At 43.4% G+C, this 23,573-nt stretch overlaps 1 protein-coding gene across 2 annotated transcripts; it reads right to left on the reverse strand.

The window, feature by feature from the left end:
- Positions 1-614: 614 nt before the first annotated feature.
- On the reverse strand, positions 615-23,462 carry LOC110537198 (histone-lysine N-methyltransferase SETD1B-A). 2 transcript variants are annotated; one of them, XM_021623048.2, is made up of 17 exons: positions 23,341-23,462; positions 20,959-21,113; positions 20,571-20,669; positions 19,855-20,125; positions 17,645-17,766; positions 15,593-16,705; positions 13,099-13,839; positions 7,614-7,793; positions 7,183-7,467; positions 6,936-7,011; positions 6,399-6,818; positions 4,926-6,278; positions 4,539-4,705; positions 4,244-4,369; positions 4,014-4,133; positions 3,741-3,878; positions 615-3,610 (listed from the first exon to the last, which is right to left on the reverse strand). In XM_021623048.2, the coding sequence occupies exons 2-17, from the start codon at positions 21,097-21,099 to the stop codon at positions 3,437-3,439; spliced, it is 5,526 nt and encodes a 1,841-aa protein (XP_021478723.2). In that variant the 5' UTR covers positions 21,100-21,113; positions 23,341-23,462; the 3' UTR covers positions 615-3,436. The 2 variants fall into 2 exon arrangements, with proteins under 2 accessions (XP_021478723.2, XP_021478722.2); XM_021623047.2 differs by lacking the exon at positions 23,341-23,462 and adding an exon at positions 21,284-23,077.
- Between the last annotated feature and the right edge of the window lie 111 nt (positions 23,463-23,573).

Here is a 23,573-nt window from a genome sequence, read left to right on the forward strand (position 1 = left end):
GTTTGAACGGTAGTGTAGGTAAACGTGTATTATGTCATGAAAGATAAGAATGTACCCCTGCACCTTGACTGGGTATGGGTACTCCTTGTAGATAGCCTCGTTGTTTTTGTTTTACTATTTCCTTTTAGCAAATATGTATTTTTAACTCTGCAATGTTGGTAAGTAAGCATTTCACTGTGAAGTCTACACCTGTTGTATTCGGTGCATGTGACCAATAAAATTGGATTTGTATTAATGTTCTTTACTGACCATACCTTGATGCTATTGATAATATAAAGTGACTGATGTCATACTCAAAGTCCCTAGCATCCTGATTGACACTGCCTGACTGCTTGAAATGGGGGAGAAATCACATAGTTTGGTCTTGAACTAAACTGTAGCCGACACACTGACACAGACAAGGACAGCGTCTCCCCATTTCTGAATGTTGGTTTATTCATGTTGCTCATCATGGGTGAAGTTATACATGTGTTCTCCATTGAGGTTTCTAACATGAAGGAACCTCTATCCAACATCCTGTGTCAGTTTACTATACATGAAACTGGATCATCCAGTTATTGCTCTGTCCAAACACTGAAATGTAATGTATTCAGTTTAGTTAAATTAACTCGTAATCGTTTGAAAAAAAATGCCTTTATTTCCCATTATTCTTTTTCATACATTTTGTGTAATAGACATGAGAAATAGGCTGGTGATTCCACCCTATTCCTATGCCATTTCTGCACCATAATGCTTTTTTCCCCTTCTCCACACTGCAAACAAGTTTTCATAGAATTTACAACAGAAAATAAAAATAAAGCTTGACACAAGCTGAAAATACTGCCACCAGCTCCACATTCACCAGCTCTGTCTGACACGGATCTCTCAGAGTTGTATTTCTGTAGCAAATCCCCAGGAACAAAAATATATATATATATATATTCACAGTTAAAGTATTTATATATTTTAAGATTACAAAAGAAATGGGCAGAGAAAATGAAGACGTTTCTACAAGAAACAATCTTTCAAAGGGAAGTGGATATCTTTTTTTCTGTACAAGATGCACCTTTACTTTAAATAAACAATTCAACCCTTCAACATTTTTTTTTTTTTTTACAGATTCCTTACTTTTTTTTACTGATCCCTGAAAATTCAACATTAAATACTCAGTCTTTTTTGTTTAAAAAATAAAAGATGCATCATTACATATTCTCCATGTGTAGAAAAAAAAATGCAGGTCTTCTATACAAGTGATCCTGTACAATATAAACATCACGGTTGTTAAACAAATGTATAAGCTATCCAACTGAATGAGAAGCAATGAATGACTTGGTCTTCAGAGTTCTGATTGGCTAGGAGGGCGTAAGCAGAAGTGCAAGCCTCTAGTGCATTCACAAACATTAATGATTCATGAAACTGAATGACAAGAGACAATAACCACGTGACAAACATACACAAACAGAAGATTGGAGCTTGGGGTTGGTAGTGTGGTGATGATTTGATAGAGCGAGGTCTGATGAATTGTTTTAGATTGGAAACACTTCTTTCTGTATGGTGAGTAGAATACTGAGCTGTACAGTGAGGGCTGAGAAAGCACCACGAGGTGAGGACACCTAAACCTGTCATCAACACCACCAAACAGTGAGGGAAAACAACACACATTCATGTTACACAATACAAACACATTCACACGGGTGAAAATAGACAGCATTTCATAAGTGCATGCGCATTAACACAGTTGCAAGCGGCAGCTTTCAGAAACACTCTTGCCTTGTAGTCATGAACACCCCAGACGAGTACACATGGATATGGCACTTACAATAAACTTCAATTCATTAACTGACTTATTTTCTAGCCACACCCCATTCCAAGGCTTTTGTCAAAGTCTCTATAAATGTAAATAATTCCTGTTAATTGCAGTCTGTGTGCTTTCATAGAGAACATTGGAGTTCCATTTAGATAGGTTTCACCTATATTTACTATTATTGTCATGTTGTCATCTTTATAGCGCATTAAATAAATGCTTTTCTCAAGATATAACACTGGAAATGCAGTGGGGATCGGTTTGGTTTCCCGACAGCATTGGATGAGCTTCAGGAAGAAAAGTATGCAAACCTAAAAGTAGTTTGAATCGCTATTCTGTACTGTACAGCTGTACTGATCTGAACCATTTCCTAGGACAGGCAGTCTTTTAAATGGGGAATCAGTTTTCTAACCCTTCTACATGTGAACCTCAACACGCAGTCTGTTGTGGATGGATGTCATGTTGGAGATGAGAAGGCATCATAAAGTCAAAGCATTTCAATAAAATCTGTATACTTCGATCAGCAGTCTCACTGTGCAGCGATAACTAAGTTTGTTATGGAAGGAATTATGTGCCTATGGTCGCTTTTGGAAACACTATACTACATTACAATGTAAAGGTTCAACTGTGTAAATACATTTCTGCGGTACCCATCTTGCGTTCTTTTCCCCATTCACTGTTTCCACAATATGACCTACAGAGGGCAGCATGTAGTGTTTTTGGGGAAGACAAGACGGTAAGAAGAGTGACAACAGAAATGATGGAAAAACTACTGGAATAAACCTTAATACCATTTGTAAATTTCTGAAAGCATATTCCTTGATTTTGCATAAAGTAACAGACAGCAGCATACTCTATATTATTTGCTGGTATGAGCAGGTGTGGATTCATCTCCAGTGATATCCACGTTTGTGAATTGATAACCATTCTGTAGCTTAAATGATAAATGTTTTCTGCATTTACTATAAAAACAAAGGGGTGTTAAGCAAGTGAAGGCATCCACGCAGGCTTCTCCTTGGGCAGCAAACCCATTTCTCAGGGCGCCAATCCTACTTCCTGTCTGTGCCACTATGACCACCACATGGTGAAAATAGTGTCGTCTCCCGTGGGGAGGCTGTGTCCCTCCCACAGCGACAAGTGTTTTCATTGTGAATGTCAACAGTATCAATGAGCAGCTTAATGTAGGTGTGTGTGTGTGGGGGGGGGGGGGGTACATACCACGTGGTCTCCATAAAGCTTATGAAAAGACTAGGTAAAACTGTACAAGCTAAGACCAGAAAGGGGGAACCATGCTGAATGGAAGAGGGACAAGTAAGAGTGCTGCACCAGGAAGCCAGATGGTACAGCATTGTGAAAATTCAAGGGTTACTGGGAGACTATTAGAAAACCCATGTTTAGTTCTGTTTTAAAGAGCACCTGGAATCGTAAACAATCTTGAGTTAATATCTGTGCGTATAAAAAGAGTCCCAGACAGGTAGCTGCACTGTAGCCAGACGATGGGTTGGTTTTCATCCCTGGTTCTTCCACCACTCCTCTTCTGTCCGTGTGTTTTTAGCATGGCGTCTCTGTGTGTGTGTCCAGGGAATGGGGACAACGTTTGTTGGGACAGTGCTTGTTGTTTAACCGGAGTTTCCCCTTGGCCAGGGACTAACGTTAGTTCAACGTTCCCCTACAGTTCTCTGCCCCACACAAGCAGGGGATCTTCTCATCCTCGATGGGGAACTTGTAATCGTAGGTGATCTCCTCGTTGACATTGATGGGTTGTCGGGAGTAGATGACAATCTTTTTCTGTGACTCCACTGTGATCACCTTGGCGTAGCAGTTGGGCTGAGAAGAACAACACAGTGGTGTTAGCATCCATGTGTTTGCTAGCCTAGCACTGTGAAACTGGGTCGATTCATTGACATGGACTTGATTACGATTTGCTCCAGCTCTTGAGAGGAGAAGAGACACTTACATTGCAACTGTGGTTGATGAAGCGCGCGAAGTTGCCACACTTGGTAGCGTCTATGATGGTGTCGTGGTCCACACGGAACATGTAGCTGCTTCCGATGCCCTCGTCCTCGTAACGCTTCTCCCTCATGTCAGCAATCACCTAGACACAGGATTGGATGGGTTTATAACACTCACCTGTATGGCATGATGTTTTGCAGCCAGCACAAAGTGCATGTTAGTGGTGTTGGATCATTTGTAGAATGGTTCCCATCTGTACATAACCTGTTCTACTCACCTGTCTGATGTTCTGCCCCACATACTCAATCACCATCTCATCAGCAGCAATTGGCTCCATTGCGAACAAGCCCCAGTCGTGGATGTGCGACTTACAGAACCGAATCTTCTTCTTACGGAACTGGGGAAGAGTGTTAAAAAGGACAAATTGAAGTGACACAGTATTGCATTGACACACGTACAGTGTAAAATAACAGTAGTTGTGTATGGGCTGTGTTTGGCCTTGGGTACCTTCAGCTGGTTGAACTTGAGCAGGTCGCTGTCACAGCTGAAAGAGGACAGCAGGCGGCGCTGTTCAGACCTCCGCTCAGACCCAGCTCTGGTGGAGACTAGGGGCTGTGCGGGAATACTCATGCCCTGCAGAGAAATAGATGGAGGAAGGGAGAGAAAGAGATGAGCTTCTACTCCACAAGCTCCTACTTCACCTTAAGACAAACACAGACCCATCAAGACACAAACAGATGAACAGAGACACCATTGATGATTTGAACTCAAGCCCACCAGCCCACTCTCTGCTAAAACCCACCTGCATGTCTACAGGCCCCTCCTCCAGTAGGTGCTTGTTGCTGTTGAGGTATTTGATCTTGTCCTTCTTGTCAATCTTGTAGTAGCCCTCGCTACGGGCACAGCCAGTCATGTGATCCCTCATGCCATCGTCCCTCCTCTTCCTCTTCACCGCCGGGATGTTGGTAGGTACAGGAGGAGTCAAGGGAATAAAAAGGCTTTTGGAGAAGGTAAGACCTTGTGTTGGCAAAACCATAAGCAAGCATTTCTAATTTACTACTTTTTAAAATGCCTGATGACTGAGCAAAACTAAAATACCAGTAACAAAGGGACACTAAAGGAACTGCACTTAGTAATGCACTAGCAGTAACTTGCAGAAATATTAGTAACGGCCAGTAGTAAAGGATATGAGGGTGCTGGACCCACAGCGTGTCGTTGAGCCAGTCGTTGCCGTTGTCCTGCTGCAGCATCTTGTCGTAGGTGACCTGCAGGTGCCGGATGTCCTCCTCATCGATGCCATCGTTCCAGATGTCGTACAGGATGGTCATCTCCTCAAACTCTGAGCGAGGAGAGTAGTGGGGCCACGGCGGTGTGGTCACGGGGGAGTGGCTGGCCAGCAGTAGCTCTTCCCACCCTCGCCGCACCTTACGGGCAGGCTTCTGCAAGTGCCCCTCTTCTTCATAGGGAAGGAACTGGTCGTCAGGGGGCAAAACCACATGCAGCTTTGTCTCCCCTTCCCTGAAGTCCAGGCCCACCGTGGATGAGTCTAGCCCAGCGCGGCTGGGGATGTCAGGAAGAGCGGCTGCAGCATCCATGTTTGCAGAGAACTCTCTGAGCTGGGCATCATGAGGCAACGATCGGGGCATGGAGGTGGGAGTCACCAAGAGCTCCATAAACTCAGTCTGAGGAGAGGTCAGTGCTGCAGCCTTTTTACTCTTGGGTCGCCCAGGCTTCCTCTTAGGTGGGGTTGCGTCAGGGGGCACGGGGAGGTCTAAGACTGGGACAGCAGGCAGGTCTTTTGGCAAGCTGGTTAAGGCCTCTCCCTGGAGGGAGTCGGGGGGCAGGGTCTGGTTGGTCAGGGTGCTGAGTGGAGGCTCCTTGAACAGTGGGCTTTCTGAAGAGGCTTTCCAGTGGATGGGCAGGCCAACAGCCAGGGCTGTGTGGTCTGGGAAGACAGGAGTGAAGGTCAGATCTCTGCCGGGGGTTCGGGGGATACCTGCACTCAGGACAGGAGACTGGGCAGGGTAGGAGAAGGGGCTGCCGGATATGCGGGGAGAGCTGAGGCTGGCCAGGCTGCTGCCAGTCAGAGGAGCATCACTGTCAGGTGTGACGGGCACGTTCTCTGTGCTATTCTGGGACTTATCCAGGCCCCTTGCCCGGACCATCAGGTCCCTGCCAGGAGTGCGGGGCACATCCTCGTCTGTGGACAGCCTGGCCCGAAATGAGAGGGGGAGGTCCGGCAGGGCGCTGGGAGGAGGCAGCAGGAGGGAGTGGCCCTCCATGGCCGGGGTAGGGGGAAGGTGCATAGATGGGACTACTAGGGATCTAGGGAGGGCTGTGTTGGGCTCCAGGGATGCAGGAGCTCCTCTACCTGGCGTACAGGGGAGATCCTCGTCCTCTGTGTGGGCCTTGGGTCGAGTGTCCTGGTCGCTGTCAGCCAGGGAGCCTGTTGGCGTGGGCGGCCGCAGGTTAGTAACATCGTCCTGGGGATCCATCTTAAATACAGGGATGGCGACTCCCAGGTCAATGTCTGGCTCCTCAGCTGAAAGACAACCAACATGCCAAGACAAACTGTCAGTTAAAAGCAATATGCAGTGCAACATCTGAAATGGAAACTGAAACATGAAGCTTCTGTGGTTAGGTAATAGGAGAGGGTTAAGACCTGGGACTCCTTTGGGTGAAGCGGGCCGGAGATCCTCCAGGCTGGTCCGGCCAGGCTCCGCTGCCTCCTCCCCCTCACTGAGGGCTCTGTGGTTGGGCTTGAGCTTCAGCCCTTCCCTAGTCCTCTGGTCCTCATCTAAACCAGCCAGCTCTGAGGGCTCGTCCTCTGGGGGAGGAACTAGGGGCGTGCTGGGGGCCTTGGGCTCCACCTCCACCTCCACCTCCTGCTCAGATGAGGACACCGAAGAGGAGGAGGACGAAGAAGTCCGAACACGGTCCTCGTCTTTATCCGGTAGACTCTCCACATCTACCGCCACCTCCTCCTCCTCTTCCTCCTCCTCTGAACTGGAATCATATTCGGAGGAGTCCCCAGTCGCAGAGGAGTCAGAGTCGACTTTAGAGGATGCAGAACTGGCAAGTTCTGAAGGAGTGAGGAGGAGAAAGAAACACAAAGATAGGACAATTACAGAGGCAGCGTTTACACACAGAGAACCAAATAACTAACTAACTACGGTCATTGACATCAGCATGTATTTACCCTCATCCGACGACTCAGATGATTCACCGTCACTGGATGAGGCAGCCTCATCTTCGTCCTCATCCTCTTCACTCTCCTGCAAGGTTCAATTACAGAGGTTAAAAGCTCTTATTAAAAAAATGGTTCTACAGTATGATGCCTCAGGTTGCCTTCTCCCAATGAGATGAAGCACCTGTTGAAGGTTGTAGTGGTCAACACTTCATCTCCCATTCTAGGCCATTTTTAGGTAATTTGACTGACTGCTCACCTTGGCCGATGACAACCTGTCAGAGACCTCCGTCTCGTCAGGCTCCTCCTCCCTGTCGGAGAGGGACTCCTCCTTTCCAGAGGTCTCTACCTTCTCCTCTCCCTCACTGTCCAGCTCCAGTGGCCGGGCATGTCGTCTCCGAGAAGCTGCGCTGTCCTCGTCCACCCTGGCCACATCTTCTGGGAGCTCTGCTATGTCCTCAAGCTCATCATCCACCGGTGTGGAGGGCCGCGCTCGCTTAGTGTCCCCAGTGGAGGCAGCATCAGGAGGGTCCTTCCTCTTCACCTGAACACACACAAACACATTAATAATCTCTCCCCTGGATTTGTGGCAAATGCACTTTGCCAAACATAAAATTCTATAACTATTTTCCAAAGTAACAGAGATCTTTAGACATATTCTTAGTCAATCCTAAAAGTGTCTGGAGGTACCTTGAAGGAGGGCAGGCGGATGGCTCCTCGGAGGACGATGCCCAGGCCCATACCCTCATAGCCAAGGCCCTCACCCTTGTTCCAGTTCTCCAGTAGACTGGAGCCCATGGTCTCTTTGGGCTTGGGCTTCTCCTTCTCCTCCTCCTTTCCCTCACCAGCCTTCACCGGGGTCAGGGACACCTGGAGGATGAACAACAACATGGACTCATATGAAAGCAAGTTAGCTATCTGGCTCAATAATGCAGGAGAATCCTTGGCTAGAAATGTCATGTCATGACAATTCAATTGTCATCCAGAGTTAGTGAAATAGCAAAGTAAAACTTCTGACAACCTAGCCAGTTAACACAGCATTGTCCTTTGCACTCAAATATTTCATTCATTTCAATTAACCAAACTCTTTCAATTAACCAAACTATAAATATATCGGTCTGATATGCCTACCTCGTTTTCACCAGTGTCCATCATTTCAACACATTCAAATAAATCTTCACTCATTATCTAGCTAGTGTGCATTCAACTTCACGGTTAAATTCAAGGTTAGCTGAGCTTTTCTTATTCAAAACATTCCAGGAGTTTTAAATGAGGCCTTTCTCCAAAACATTCTTTTGTATCCAAGCAACAATGGCCACATTCTACTATTAGCATAAAGTTTTAGGGAGATACAGTATATTTTAGGTAACCCAAAGTTTACAGGCCCATTGAGAGCATCCTGTCGGGCTGTGTCATTCGCCTGGTATGGCAAGTGCACCGCCCGCAAACTTAGGGCTCTCCAGTGGGTGGTGCGGTCTGCCTAACGCATTACCGGGGACACACTGCTTGCCCTCTAGGACACCTACAGCACCCGATGTCACAGGAAGGCCAAAAAGATCATCAAGGACATCAACCTCCCGAGCCACGGCCTGTTCACCCCGCTATCATCCAGAAGGTGAGGTCAGTACAGGTGCATCAAAGCTGGGGCCGAGAGACTGAAAAACAGCTTCTAGCTCAAGGCCATCCGACTGTTGAATAACCATCACTAGCCGGCCTCCACCCAGTATCCTGCCCTGAACTTAATCACTGTTGCTAACCGGATACCACCCAGTTACTTAACCCTGCACCTTAGAGACTGCTGCCCTATGTACATAGACATGAAACACTGGTCACTTTACTTATGTTTACATACTGTTTTACTCATTTCATATGCATATACTGTATTTTAGTCAATGCCATATTATTTAGCTATTGCTGTATATATACACTATTCTGTCCTACGTATTCTACAGATATACAGTTGAAGTTGGAAGTTTACATACACTTAGGTTGGAGTCATTAAAACTAGTTTTTCAACCACTCCACAAATTTCTTCTTAACAAACTATAGTTTTGGCAAGTCGATCAGGACATCTACTTTGTGCATGTAATTTTTCCAACAATTGCTTACAGACAGATTATTTCACTTATAAGCTGACTGTGCCTTTAAACAGCTTGGAATAATTCCAGAAAATTATGTCATTGCTTCTGATAGGCTAATTGACATAATTTGAGTCAATTGGAGGTGTAGCTGTGGATTTATTTCAAACTCAGTGACCCTTTGCTTGACATCATGGGAAAATGTAGACCTCCACAAGTCTGGTTCATCCTTGGGAGCAATTTCCAAAGGCCGGAAGGTACCACCTTCATCTGTACAAACAATAGTACGCAAGTATAAACACCATGGGACCACACAGCTGTCATACCACTCAGGAAGGAGACGCGTTCTGTCTCCTAGGGATGAACGTACTTTGGTGTGAAAAGTGCAAATCAATCCCAGAACAACAGCAAAGGACCTTGTGAAGATGCTGGAGGAAGCAGGTACAAAAGCATCTATATCCACAGTAAAACGAGTCCTATATCAACATAACCTGAAAGGCCGCTCAGCAAGGAAGAAGCCACTGCTTCAAATCCACCATAAAAAAGCCAAACTACGGTTTGCAACTGCACATGGGGTCAAAGATCGTACTTTTTGGAGAAATATCCTCTGGTCTGATGAAACAAAAATAGAACTGTTTGGCCATAATGACCATCGTTATGTCTAGAGGAAACAGTGGAATGCTTGCAAGCCGAAGAACACCATCCCCAACCGTGAAGCACGGGGGTGGCAGCATCATGTTGTGGGGATGCTTTGCTGCAAGAGGGACTGGTGCACTTCACAAAAGAGATGGCATGATAAGGAGGGCAAATTATGTGGATATATTGAAGCAACATCTCAAGACATCAGTCAAGAAGTTAAAAGCTTGGTCGCAAATTGGTCTTCCAAATGGACAATGATCTCAAGCATACTTCCAAAGTTGTGGCAAAATGGGTTAAGGACAACAAAGGCAAGGTATTAGAGTGGCCATCACAAAGACCTGACCTCAATCCAATAGAAAATTTGAAGGCAGAACTGAAAAAGTGTGTGCGAGCAAGGAGGCCTACAAACCATACTCAGTTACACCAGCTCTGTCAGGAGGAATGGGCCAAAATTCACCCAACTTATTATGAGAAGCTTGTGAAAGGCTACGTGAAACGTTTGACCCAAGTTAAACAATTTAAAGGCAATGCTACCAAATACTAATTGAATGTATGTAAACTTCTGACCCACTGGGAATGTGATGAAAGAAATAAAAGCTTAAATAAATCACTCTACTATTATTCTGACATTTCACATTCTTAAAATAAAGTGGTGATCCTAACTGCCCAAAAACAGGGATTTTTTACTAGGATTACATTTCAGGAATTGTGAAAAACTGAGTTTAAATATATTTGGCTAAGGTGTATGTAAAACTTCCAATTTCAACTGTAGTAAATATTCTATACATCCCATCACATACAGTTTCTTTATTTATACTATTTTCTACATTGTAGAATAATAACCTGACTACACCGCTCACATCATGTGAGCGAGCGTTGCAAAATAAATTTAGAAATCTATAGTATTCAATTATTGCACCCACACTGCTCGCGAGTGTCTGCATTGCCAAGGGCTAAAATAGAAGTCAGTTCTATTTGTGACGCAGATCGCGGTGCAAGTCCTGCCTCTCCCATCTCCTCATTGGTTTATAGAAGCAGATACCCACGTGCCATCTCCTCATTGGTTATACCCACGTGGTTGATTGAAAGACGAACTGTGTTGTCGGTTGTCGTGGTAATACTATGAAAGTTTAGATGCCAATAAGTTGCCATATAAGTTCAAAGAAGAAAAGTCTGGAAGGAGGAGAGATGACTAGAAACAATTCGGTTGACCGTTTTATGTGTGGATTCATTGTCGGAGAAGAGGACCTTGTGCATTTCAGGTAAAATAACACCTCAATGTTCATATCCCAGGACAAATTAGCTAGCAACAGCAACCTAGCTAAATAGGACAAATTAGCTAGGAAGTGCAAGCTAACTAGCTAAATTGCCATAAATGTTTAATACTTTTCGACCTGTCCCCAAATGAATGTAATTGGTTCAGAGTTTGTTTTGATATTTTAACCTGTGGGTCGTGATCGCGTTTGGTGTGGGGGGACAACATAAATGTATACACGATGGCGCACGCGTACAGCCAGTTTGGGTTCCGTGTAATAGTGAAGACATCAAAACTATGAAATAACACATATTGAATCATGTAGTAACCAAAAAAAAAGTGTTCAATCAAAATGTATTTTATATGAGATTCTTCAAAGTATCCACCCCTTGCCTTGATGACGACTTTGCACAGTCTTGGCATTCTCTCAACCAGCTTCATGAGGTTGTCACCTGGAATGCCTTTCAATTAACAGGTGTGCATTGTTAAAAAGTTAATTTGTGTAATTTCTTAACTTTTTAATGCATTTGAGCCAATCAATTATGTTGTGACAAGGTAGGGGTGGTAAATACCACCGGTCAAAAGTTTTAGACCACCTACTCATTCAAGGGTTTTTCTTTATTTATACTATTTTCTACATTGTAGAATAATAGTGAAGACATCAAAACTATGAAATAACACATATGGAATCATGTAGTAACCAAAAAAGTTAAACAAATCAAAATGTATTTTATATTCTTCAAATAGCCACCCTTTGCCTTGATGACAACTTTGCACACTCTTTTCATTCTGTCAACCAGCTTCATGAGATAGACACCTGGAATGCATTACAATTAACAGGTGTTCCTTCTTAAAAGTTCATTTGTGGAATTTCTTTCCTTCTTACTGCTTTTGAGCCAATCAGTTATGTTATGTTATGGGGACCGCCACAGGAAAGGAAGACCCAGAGTTACCTCTGCTGCAGAGGATAAGTTCATTAGAGTTACCAGCCTCAGAAATTGCAGCCCAAATAAATGCTTCAGAGTTCAAGTAACAGACACATCGAAATATCAACTGTTCAGAGGAGACTGCGTGAACCAGGCCCTTCATGGTTGATTTGCTGCAAAGAAACACCTACTAAAGGACACCAATAAAAAGAAGAGACTTGTTTTGGGCCAAGAAACACAAGAAATGGACATTAGAACAGTGGAAATTTGAACTTTGGTTTGGAGTCCAAATTGGAGATTTTTGGTTCCAACCATGTTTTTGTGTGACACGGTGTGGGTAAACGGATGATCTCCACATGTGTATTTCCCACCGTAAAGCATGGATAAGGTGTTATTGTGTGGCGGTGCTTTGCTGGTGACCCTGTCGGTGATTTATTTAGAATTCAAGGCACACTTAACCAGCATGGTTACCACAGCATTCTGCAGCGATATGCCATGCCATCCCATCTGGTTTGCGCTTAGTGGGATTATCATTAGTTTTTCAACAGGACGATGACCCAACACACCTCCAGGCTGTATGAGGGCTATTTGACCAAGAAGGATAGTGATGGAGTGCTGCATTAGATGACCTGGCATCCATAATCACCCGACCTCACCCAATTGAGATGGTTTGGGATGAGCTGGACCGCAGAGTGAAGCAAAAGCAGCCAACAAGTGCTCAGCATATGGGATCTCCTTTAAGACTGTTGGAAAAGCATTCCAGGTGAAGCTAGTTGAGAGAACGTCAAGAGTGTGTAAAGCTGTCATCAAGGCAAAGGGTGGCTACTTTGAAGAATCTAAAATATATTTTGATTTGTTTTGGTTACAACATGATTCATTATGTGTTATTTCATAGTTTTGATGTCTTCACTATTATTCTACAATGTAGAAAATATAAAAAATAAAGAAAAACCCTTGCATGAGTAGGTGTGTTCAAACTTTTGACTGGTACTGTGTATATATTTATACTCCGGACTCCAACATTGCTCATCCTAATATTTATATATTTATTAATTCCATTCTTGTCAGCATTGTTAGATATTACTGCACTGTTGGAGCTAGGAACGTAAGCATTTTGCTACACCCGTAATAACATCTGCTAAATATGTGCATGCAACAAAAAAATTGGATTCGATTTGTGCTTCATGAAATATTCCACATAATATCAGAATTGAGAAACACGCTCACATGAGACTGAAGTGAGACAAGATAGGAGCTTGCTTTGAAGAATGACTCACCTTGGCTGAGTGTTCTTTCTTATCCCACCACTCGTCAAAGGCCCTAAAGGCCACAACCTCCACCATCTTACGGTTGAGGTCTCTCTTCATGATGGCCTTCAGCTCCTTGACGATGACCAGCAGCACCCCTTCCACGGTGGCCTTATGAGGGTCTTCCTTAGCCTCGTAGCCCGGTGGAGGAACGGCAGGGTTGAACTTGGGCATGCTGGGGTGGGGCCAGAGTTGCTGCCTGTGGCCCCCTGCACTGGCAGCTGGGGTGCTACTCATTGACAAGGGTGGGTAGGGACCCCCAAACTGCATGGCTGCTGACCCGGCTGCAGCCGCCCCTCCTGCAGTCATGAAGTGTGGGTAGGGGTAGGGACCCCGGGTCTGGGCCATGCGACTCAGCATTTGGGTCTGCATCTGGAAGGACATGTGAACGCTGCCCCACTGAGGCAGGCAGCTCATCAGCTCCATCTGCATCATAGGCACCATGCCATGGGGGTAGAGGTGAGGCAGCATAGGGTGTGGAACTCCAGGTGCCAGGTGTGGACCTGGGACAGCAGAGAGGTGGTGTGGAAGACCGAAGCCCGCTTGAGGGGGTAGAGGGGGGAAGCCGGGGGGTGGGAGGGGCATGGACTGCATGGGGGACACAGCAGAGTTGACCACAATTCCCTTGACACAGTCGCCACCGTGCGTGGGCGTGCCTGGCATGTCGTCCTCGTCCGAGATCTCCATGTCTTCCCCAGAGGACTGATGGCTCTGTGTGGGAGAGAGAGGACCAGGTGTCAGGACATCTCTCTACACTACATGACTTGATAGTCATATAGGAAGCATCCACATAATAAGCAAAGGTTCTTTCTAGCTTCTCTACAAATCCCTATAATATCATAATAAATAGCAAACTCTGCCAGCCTCTTCTTTAAATTCCAAAACCCAGGCTGTCTAACACTAACCTTGATATTCGTGTCTAAAAAGGCACTACTAGACTTTAGCAGCATGGGGTTATTTCCTAATCTTTCAAATCATGAACAGTTAATTACACCGACCTGCACCAGGTTTGGCCGATGTAGGCAGTCATTGTAAATAAGAATTTGCTCTTAATCGACTTGCTTAATTGACTTTGAAATTAAAAAAACATACTAATTATTATTTGAAGGATGAGCCAAGTGTAAATACGTACAGCCCAAGTGTTAGTACAAAAATAATCAAATATATACATGATTCTTGGCTACAAAAAACACAACTGTTGATTTAATGTTCTTGAATAGCTGTGTGAAACTAACACAAAAAACTATATCGCAGACAACCAGGTTATGGTCATAGATTCAGTAACAACAGCTTTCATTGATAAATCATATCTGGATGGCAATGAAATCAGGATTCATAAAACAATCAAAACCACAAAGACTGAAAAAGCCTGGGGAGCAGCCTGTGTGTGCCAAACTGCCTATATTATTGAAATGTTTGCTTTGTGATAACATAAAATATACAGGGATGTGAGCCGATCCTGATTGTCAGGCTCAACAGAACCAGGAAGTGGTGAGTTGAGTGTTGAATGGAGCTAACAGCCACCCTGGTAACTCCTCCCATGAGTGTTAAAAAGAGGAAGTGAAAGTGTTTTCTATTCCCCAACAGAAGAATGAGTCAGGTTTCCCAGTCACAGCCCTAGGTGTGGGCCTCCTATTATCATGGCACGGGCTAGTTACAAAAAGTGAGTAGTACCAAACATGAGGAAAATAACCATTTACACATCAACAGAAGAGTTACTTCCCAAAATATTTTTTTAAATCAAATATTATTTGAAACGACAGAGGTAGCCTATTATGCCCTAAAATTGTACTGCCACTTACTCGGCCTGTCAAATTGATCTGGGGTCAGGTTAAAACTTTTGCTTGATGTTTCTCTGATGCATGTCCCCAGTTTGGAGTTTTGGATGAAATTTGTTATCGTGCCAGGTAGAGAATTAACTAGCAACTACGAGCTTTGAATCTATTGCAAAATTATTAATACATGGCTTGCAAACACAAAGCCATTCAAACAGGAAGATCATGGAAACAAATTTCAAAGTACATGACGAGTGTATAAAGTGTATATCTTTATGAGGCAACTAGTTCTGATGGCAGGGGGGGAAACACGAATGTTCTGTGTCACTCACGGTATGTTGTTGATAACTTCACCAAGTTTGGAACAGACCCATAAAAACTGTCACTGTTTTGGTCACTGTTTGCTGTGAAACCAGAATAAACCATTTCCTCTTGTAGTATACAGACAGAAGAATGAAACAAAAGGGAAAGTGCAGGCTTACTATCAGACACTGAAGCCTGTTTACTTCCGGTGCCCCCTCTGTAGCTGCCAAATAGATCTGGCTGCAAGCAGACATCTCCACAGCAATACTACTAATGTGGCCAATAACGTGTCATGTATGGAATGGAGTATCTGTTCCCCCGTTTCCATCTTCCACTTTTTAAACATAGCATCTACCCAAAGTAAGGATGATACTGTTGGTTCTTACCTCCATTTTGTCTGTGGGTGTGTGGTTTCCGAGGCGACCATCCTTCAAGTCACTGGCGTTCTTCCCATGGAGATGGTCTGGAGAACTGACTCCCTTGAGGAGCAAGCCTGTTACAAGGATGGGCTCCTCATCATCGGAATCAGGCAGGGGCGTGGGGCTGACGTCCTCCAGGCCTGTGCTAGAGGGTCGAGAGGTGTGGGTGCCCCCATAAGGAGGGATGGGGGACAGCTGAGAGGAAGAGGAGGAGATGGGGCTGCAGACCATACGCACATCAGTGTCTGACGAGTCGCCTCCAGGAAGGAAGGGAAGCTTTGTCCTTTTCTCCTTCAGAAGCATCTCAATACGAGAGTCCAGGCTATTTCGCTCTGACTCCAGGGTGGGAGTGCCAGGGGAGGGGGGGCAGTGCTTTGGTGTCAGGGCAGGGGGTGTGCTGGGGTGGGCCTTGGGTTCAGGTGGGGGTTCTGGAATGGGTGGAGTAGCTGGCTTGTTCTTGACTGGCTTGAAGTCAGTGGCAGGGGCCATGGAGGGCCTCCGGTACTCTGCCTCCCGCTGGACAGACTGGTGGAACGGAGATTCTGAGGGGGGGAACGCAGGGGGCATTGGGGCCTGCTGGTAGGGGGAAAAGGCAGACTTAAAGCTGGCACTGGTAGGGGGAGGTGGTGTGTGGGCAAATGATGAGGCAGAGGGAGGGGGTTCAGGTGGGGCAGGTTGGTGCTGCTTGAAGGCAGACTGTTCAGAGTTGCCTCGGTAGGAGGAGGATCCTGATCCCCCAGTGCCATGGACATAACGCCTCTCCGGTCTCCGGTTATAGGCATCCTGGAACTTGCTCTCGTGTCTGCGAGACTTGTAGCCTCCAGAGCCTTCGGCCCGGCTAGACTGATAGGCTGGGGTGGCCTGCCTGCTGGAATAGTTGGAGTCCTGAGAGAAGGGTGTACTGGTCTGGCGCGGGGTGTGAGGGGTGCCCTGGGACTGCGGAGTGTCTTGCCTTAGGCTAGAGTAGGCCGTATCCTGGGACAGAGGGGTGGTGTTGGAGGCGGTGCTGCTGGGGGTCACTATGCCTCCCACTGCAGTAGACGAGCTGCTTTCAGAGAGCCGGCGCAGGGGCTCACAGGCCTGAGGAGGGACACACCAAACTCTGCTTAGGAAACACACTCACAGAAGGCACTTCATACATTCAACTGCTGAAACCTATATAACATCCATCAGCATGGCTATATTGCCCATTTAATGTCACAATCAAGTTCAGGCTTTAAAAGGAAAATAATGCAACCTCATGCATCTTGAGCACACAGCAACTGTTATGATTTAACCTAATTAACAGGCCAATAATTATATCTAAAGATGTAGGGTCAGATTGTAGTTTTTCCCAATATGCATTAATTCAAACCGCTGAAGACAGCCGAGTATTGCTTGCAGGAGAAGCTGTGCAGTAAGGCTATGGCTCAAAGGCAGGCTTACAACAGCTCTGCCCCTTTCCTTTGCAGGCAGGCAGAGGTTCTAGACAACATTCCTTCCTGGGCCCCATTTTACCACCTGCTGCACTAATAAACTGGATTAGAGATAAGGGTGTCAGCTTATATTGGCTGGGGGTCACAGAGACTCACTGGAGTACAGCGCAGTAACAATGATTCAGGAATGGGGCAACAGTTTTCACCAAACAAACCTTTGAAGCTGGAAAAGCTACTGACTTAACTATGTCTTCATCTGAAATACCTTTCTGATGACATACAATAAACTCATACTGGCTGGTCTGCAGTTGACTATGGGACACTTTTCATTTTCAATAATGCAAAGCTCCTTAAAGCTGAGAGAACCAGGCTTATGCGCAGAACTTTACAATCTGTTCAAGGTACTAGGCCAGGGCCTTGGCTATCAGTTGGCACTGCAGAAATACTAGTTATGCAAACATGAAAAGGTAAATCAAATAGAATGTTCAGACAAATTAAACACGCTTACCTTTCCTGCGATCCTGTTTTGGAACACTTGCAAATTGTCTCAAATACAACATAACATGGTGCTGCTAAACATCCAACAAAAAAGTGGTGGTCTTACCAGAAGAGCTTCTGCAAGGCTACGAGGGGACACTTGTCTGGCCTCCTCTCCTCCCACTGGAAGTGTCCGAGGGGTGAAGGTGCCATTCAACAGTAGCTGGAAGTACCTAAGGCGATTCTCACCTGGATGGATAAGGTTAAGATATGGTTCAATAAGTGAAATATTTCTTTTTTTCAGTAGCCTTAGCAACTAGACTCATAGTAAATGCAAATCCGGGGCACTAAAATTTGTATGATATGGTTGTGTGAAATTTGTTGATGTCTATCATTCATTTCGTATGATACTTACTGTATGTTAAGAACATAGAGAATGATAGAGGTCTCTAGTGGCCAAAAAGCAGTATTTGCATGGGCAGCGCAATGGAGGGCGTCCACTATTTTAATGTAGTCAATTGGGTGGGACTCCCAACTTCATTGGCTGATCCCTCTTGGTGACCATGTTGGATTCATGTCCAACCGGGTCATCAGGCAGGATCAGCCAAACTACTTCAAAATGGAGATTACCTCAATGGCCCATGCTGTCACAGAAGCAATAATTAATTATAATTCATATTTGTTAGAAATTCCAATTTGTATGATGTTACAAATGCAATTCGTACAATATGTTACAAATTTGCAATACGTATGGTATGTTACAAATGCCAACTTGTTGTGGCTAACTTTAGCTAGGTGGCTAACATGCTAAGTAGGTGCAAAGTAATAAGTAGTTGCAAAGTTGCTAATTAGCTCAAATACTAATGTTGTCGGTGATGAGGTTCAAACATGCAACCTTTGGGTTGCTAGACCTTCGCATTTTACACCCAACCAAGGAGGGGGTCCTTTCGTTTTTGCCTTAAGTAACCTCCTGTCTTATGTAACCATACCAAAAGTAACATATTATACTAATTTGAGTGTCCTGGATTTTCATTTACTGTTATGTCTAGTCTATGAGACCAGGCTGACCTTAGAGGTGTGTAAGAACATCATCATTCACAGCAATAAATACACAATAATGTGTGGTATATTATTAAATATAAAATAAAATACAACTTGAAAACAGAGTTTCTGCATGTGGAGTTTTCCACAAGGCAAATGTTCTAGTGACATTTAATTTGAATTGTAAATTTATCGGCATATGGTAAATCAATGTCAACGATATATGCGTACTATTGCAGGCAGGTGAAATTATAATGATAAATTGGTACTCAGTAAGCCTTAGATTTTCTGCTTGATCTCCAGCCTCTCATTATATAGGCTACCAGTTTAAATGAAATGCGGCAATGAGCACTTTCCCTATGACCCTCTGCTGATGTAAGAGGAACCACTGTCTATTTAAGAGATTAAGAGAATAGTGGTGCTTCCAAGACAATTAGGAACTCATGAGGTCAGTGATCTTCAGGTCCGAAAGTCAGAGCTCTAGAAAGATGACCATTCAAAAGATTTTTCCCAGGTCGAGTTCGTTTTCACCCCCAGAGTTCCCAGTTGTCGTGAACGCACTGATGTTGGAAATTTCCGAGTTCCCAATTATTTTGAACAGGGCAAAAAAAAATAACAGCGTCATGATACGAGTAAATTCTAAATATGATACACGATATTCCATTTAACCGGGGAAATAGGCGAAAGTCCTTCATTACTGATGTTAATGGCTACAGACATATATTAACATGATAAATATTAACATGGTAAAATGCAGCCAACGTCAACAAGTAAAATATTGTTTAGTGAAATATATATATATTTCGGCTATAAAGTTGCTTTAGAATTAGTAAAACAAATCCTAAGTAATTCAAGCATAATTGTATTATAGGCGTTTATTACAGGCACATAAATAATTAAACAGCTATAACTAATTCAATGATGACTGCCATAATTGAATATAAATCAAATAAACCAAACGAAACTGCGTTTTATCTTTATTCATGTCGGAAAATACCATTCTGTAGTTTGCACACGCTATTGATGCTCGTGGGCTCGTGGGTAAATCGCACTTACATTCATTTGAAAGTGCTCTGGTTACCAAGCAACCACCGTAAACGTAGGCTATACACGTGACTAAATGTTGTCCTCCAAAAATGAAATTAGTGACGTTTTATAAATAAAATATCAAGTTTTCACGTATGCATAAATGTTGTTTCTACAACTGAGAATGAATTGCACATGATTTATAAATACTCTCACACACATATATATATATATATACATATATATATAGCCCATGTAAAGATGTATTACCTTTGGGATCCAGCTCCAGGTGGATGATGTTGCCCATAACTGACGTGTTGTGAAGAGTCTGGACAGCATCTTTGGCTGCTTTTACAGTTCCAAAAACAACTTTGGCTATTCCTAAATGCTTTTTGTTCTTCGGATTGTATAGAATTTCCACCTCTTCTATGTCCCCAAATTTCTTGCACATGTCAGTCAAAAAACCTTCTCTGATGTTATCGTTCAGCCTCGCAAACGTCACCTCCTTGGGAGGCACGCGGCCGATGTAACATTCATCAATCTGGAGAAAGAAAATAGTTACATTAAATTATGAATGTTACATTTATTTAGACTACAGTACATTTGTCCAGTAGCCGTTGAAACCTGAATTCTAGGCTGCAATGTGACCAACAAACATTTTTTTCACGTAGCCTATGCCCGATTAAATATAATATTTTTGGACATCTGCAGTTTACATTTTGAGAAACCAAATAACCACGATAGAATAGTCTTGACATACAACATCCAAAATGTGTTCATGCTGTAAGGGATAATAGCTTAGCATGTGTTGCCTGTCTGTAGAACTACATCCTAAATAAAAAGCATGACACTTCCATCAACAATGTCGAGGGGGTGTGTCAGGCTACTTAAAACTTCGGAACCTTAGAAAAGGCTATAGCCCCAAAACATAAAAAGCATGGCACATTTTGTTAAGATCTGAGAGGGGGTGTGACTGATTACCCTACCTTAAACTTCGGAACTGGGAGATCCGTCTCCTTATACTTCGTCCATAGACGACCGATTCTCGGGTCTCGGACGATATCCACTGGTGGCATCCCAGGGTTCTGTAGAACGATAAAATGTAACTATTCCAGAAGTTCTGACAAGCAGGAAGAATATGACGCGCCGATTGCCGATATGTCAAGACGGGGTTTACACCAGACACCACTAGTCATGAAAAAGGTTAGAGTTTAATTAAATTGCTTGGATAAACCTTTGACTGCGTTTAACGACGGGATGGTGACACTTCTGATGCACTGTGTCATGTGCAGAAAGTAACGTATCAATCGTGAGGCAAACACTGCAACAATGTAGCTAAGTGTTTCTCTTTTCGAATACGGATGTATAACTTACGGGCATGTTAAAAGTCGTTCCATCATAGCGATACAATTTGTGCGATCCCTTTTTCAACGCTGGGTCAATAATCAACTTGTAACTTCTACAATGGTGACTTCGTTTCTCCCCCGAACTGCAAACGGGATGGTGGTTGTCCATGCCGTTTGCCAAACCTGTGTAGAAATGTCAAGAAGATGAGAACAACACAGACTTGCGCACAAACACTCGTTAGGTTACATTGTAGCGATAGCTTTGCAAATACTATGAGGAAAACGGGGATTACAAGCGTATCCCAGTTACAGAAACAGACATTACAGAGGAAGGAAAAAAAGAGCAAGCTTACTTGAACTCTGCTTTCTGCCATGGTCTTCGTTTAGTCTGTTTCTTTCCCCTGGCTTGGACATGTTTTGTCCGATCGAACTTATTTTAATAATCAAACGGCGAGATAATTTATCTTACTGATTACATTACATGATTCAAAGAATACTGCCTCCCTTTTTGCGAGCCAACACATATTGTGCCTCCAGTCTGGGGTTTCTGTCTCTCTCACAATAGTATTGAGCTTCGCTACCCCTCATACCATTCGCACTTTCGATTTGAGGTTCTTTACATATGCGTACATTTTGTAATATTATTGGACCATTTTAAACACACAACACATTAATAAATAAAGATATGTAATTGCATTTAAATGTAAATATTAGAAGTTGTTGTATAGTGTATTTTTAGCTCGCACATTGGGCATGAAATAAGTGTTGAATCTACCGCCTACTTTTACTCAAAGAGCAAACAAGATGGACATAGGTCGATGCAAGTTCTGTCTAAGCACAGATCTAGGGTCATTATAACGTTTTAATTCCTGATTGTAAACGTTAGCCTTAGGATATTAAACCTGACCCTAGAGCTGTGTTTATGGGCAATTCTCAGGAAATATGTTGGGTCTGTTTACAATACATTACATAAATAAAACATAAATTAAATACATTTTAAGACTATAGACTAGGCCTACATTATAACCTACATTGTCTGTAATACCCTTATAATATTCAAAGGCCAAATATGGGTACATTTTAAGGTAACTGTTTATTTTAACTGACATGTTTTTCATCATAATCTGTTTCATTGTCTTTTTGATATGTTGTGTTATGTTGGCTGAGGAGATGTGCCATCCATTGCTTGATATTTTTGCAGTGCCTGGGCAATTGGCTGGTTAACGTTAGCAGTTCCACCAGCCAATCAGAGTGAAGCACCATTTTAGCTTCTGCTATTAGAGGCACGGCTGAGGAATCTTTCAACAGAGAGCAGAGAGAGGGGGCTGGGCGCGCTCTCAGCAGCCATTTTCCTGAAATGGGACTCAATGGCCAATATGGGTTTCCTTTGTTTCAAAAGGGATCTTATACTTTATTTCCACATCTCTTTCTGGACTATGATAAATAACAATGATTCCCCATTGACAGGATGGAGAAGAAGGAAGATAAAATACTGGATGTTATCCCTTTGACATTTTTAACCTTTTTCCTTCTCTGCTTGGAATCCATCTTTGTCCTAACTAGGTCATGGCACACCCATATAAAATTATTTTGGATTCTAAAGTAAAAAGAAACAAGTCTAGTGAATAAACAGCTTGTAGTTTGAAGTTGTTATTAAGAAAAGCACAGTAAATGTAAAATGAAATTGTGTAATGGCATTTTGTTGACATTGCACTGTAAATGGCCATGTATGATTTATAGCATGTGTAAGTTAAACTGTGTTACCTTTTGTATATGTAGGAAATGTGAACTTATTGTTATTAAAGTATCACTATACTGTTATTTTTATTGACTTGGTCATTTTGGAGTAATGGTGTCCGTAGAATTTTTAACTCTCTTCAATACATTAATTTGCATACTGTTTTAACTATATCCATCAGAGGCTAAGTATATTTGCTCATCTAATGTCAGCACATAAAGCAGGCCAGAGAGCAAATGGCCTTTAGCAAAACTGCTGAATCATTTATAACTGGAAATTGGCTGTTGGTACTCAAACTAACCCCCTTTACTTGTTCTACATTAAAGAGTGTTTGCTTCTCATCTTTCACATGGTACACCATCTAGTTACACAACAGAGACGTTTAATACCATGAAGGTCAGTAAGTATTCTTCTTTCAAATGATGGCTTGTGCACTGTGTCAAATTATGCATGTTTTGTAATAGCTCATAGTAAGCAGTAGGCTATACATTTGGGCAATAGACAGAACAAATGTGAGGGTATAATGTACCTGATGTTGCTTCATGGGCATATTTATATTTCTGTAGAATTCCAGACACAATCCTACACTTATTGTTATCCTCAAAGGCTCACTACATTGACATTGAATCCAACTGGAAGCAGATGAAAAATGAAACTAATGAAAATATTTACCTTAACATTGTGAGGAAATACATTTATCAGGCCTAAATGCAGGGGGATATTTAACATTCTTATTCCCATCTTCGGATCCTCTTATAGTGGTTTAAAGGATGAGTGGGGATGCAACTCCTAAAAAGGAAGAAAACAATTAGCCAAAAACTATGTCTATTGAAGGCTTTTGACTTAGTCTTGACTGCTATTTGACCAACGAATAGCAAATGCTGAAAATCTTCAAGCAGCATCAG

Source organism: Oncorhynchus mykiss, chromosome 12, assembly GCF_013265735.2.
Source record: "Oncorhynchus mykiss isolate Arlee chromosome 12, USDA_OmykA_1.1, whole genome shotgun sequence".
Taxonomy (NCBI): Eukaryota; Metazoa; Chordata; class Actinopteri; order Salmoniformes; family Salmonidae; genus Oncorhynchus; species Oncorhynchus mykiss.

Excerpts from the sequence above, each read along its gene's own strand:
- LOC110537198 (XM_021623047.2), bottom strand. The coding sequence starts at position 21,344 with ATGTCCAAGCCAGGGGAAAGAAACAGACTAAACGAAGACCATGGCAGA. Across the intron at positions 7,468-7,613 it reads TCCGCCTGCCCTCCTTCAAG|GTGAAGAGGAAGGACCCTCC; the intron begins GTACCTCCAGAC and ends GTGTGTGTTCAG. Across the intron at positions 6,279-6,398 it reads TTCACCCAAAGGAGTCCCAG|CTGAGGAGCCAGACATTGAC; the intron begins GTCTTAACCCTC and ends GTTGTCTTTCAG.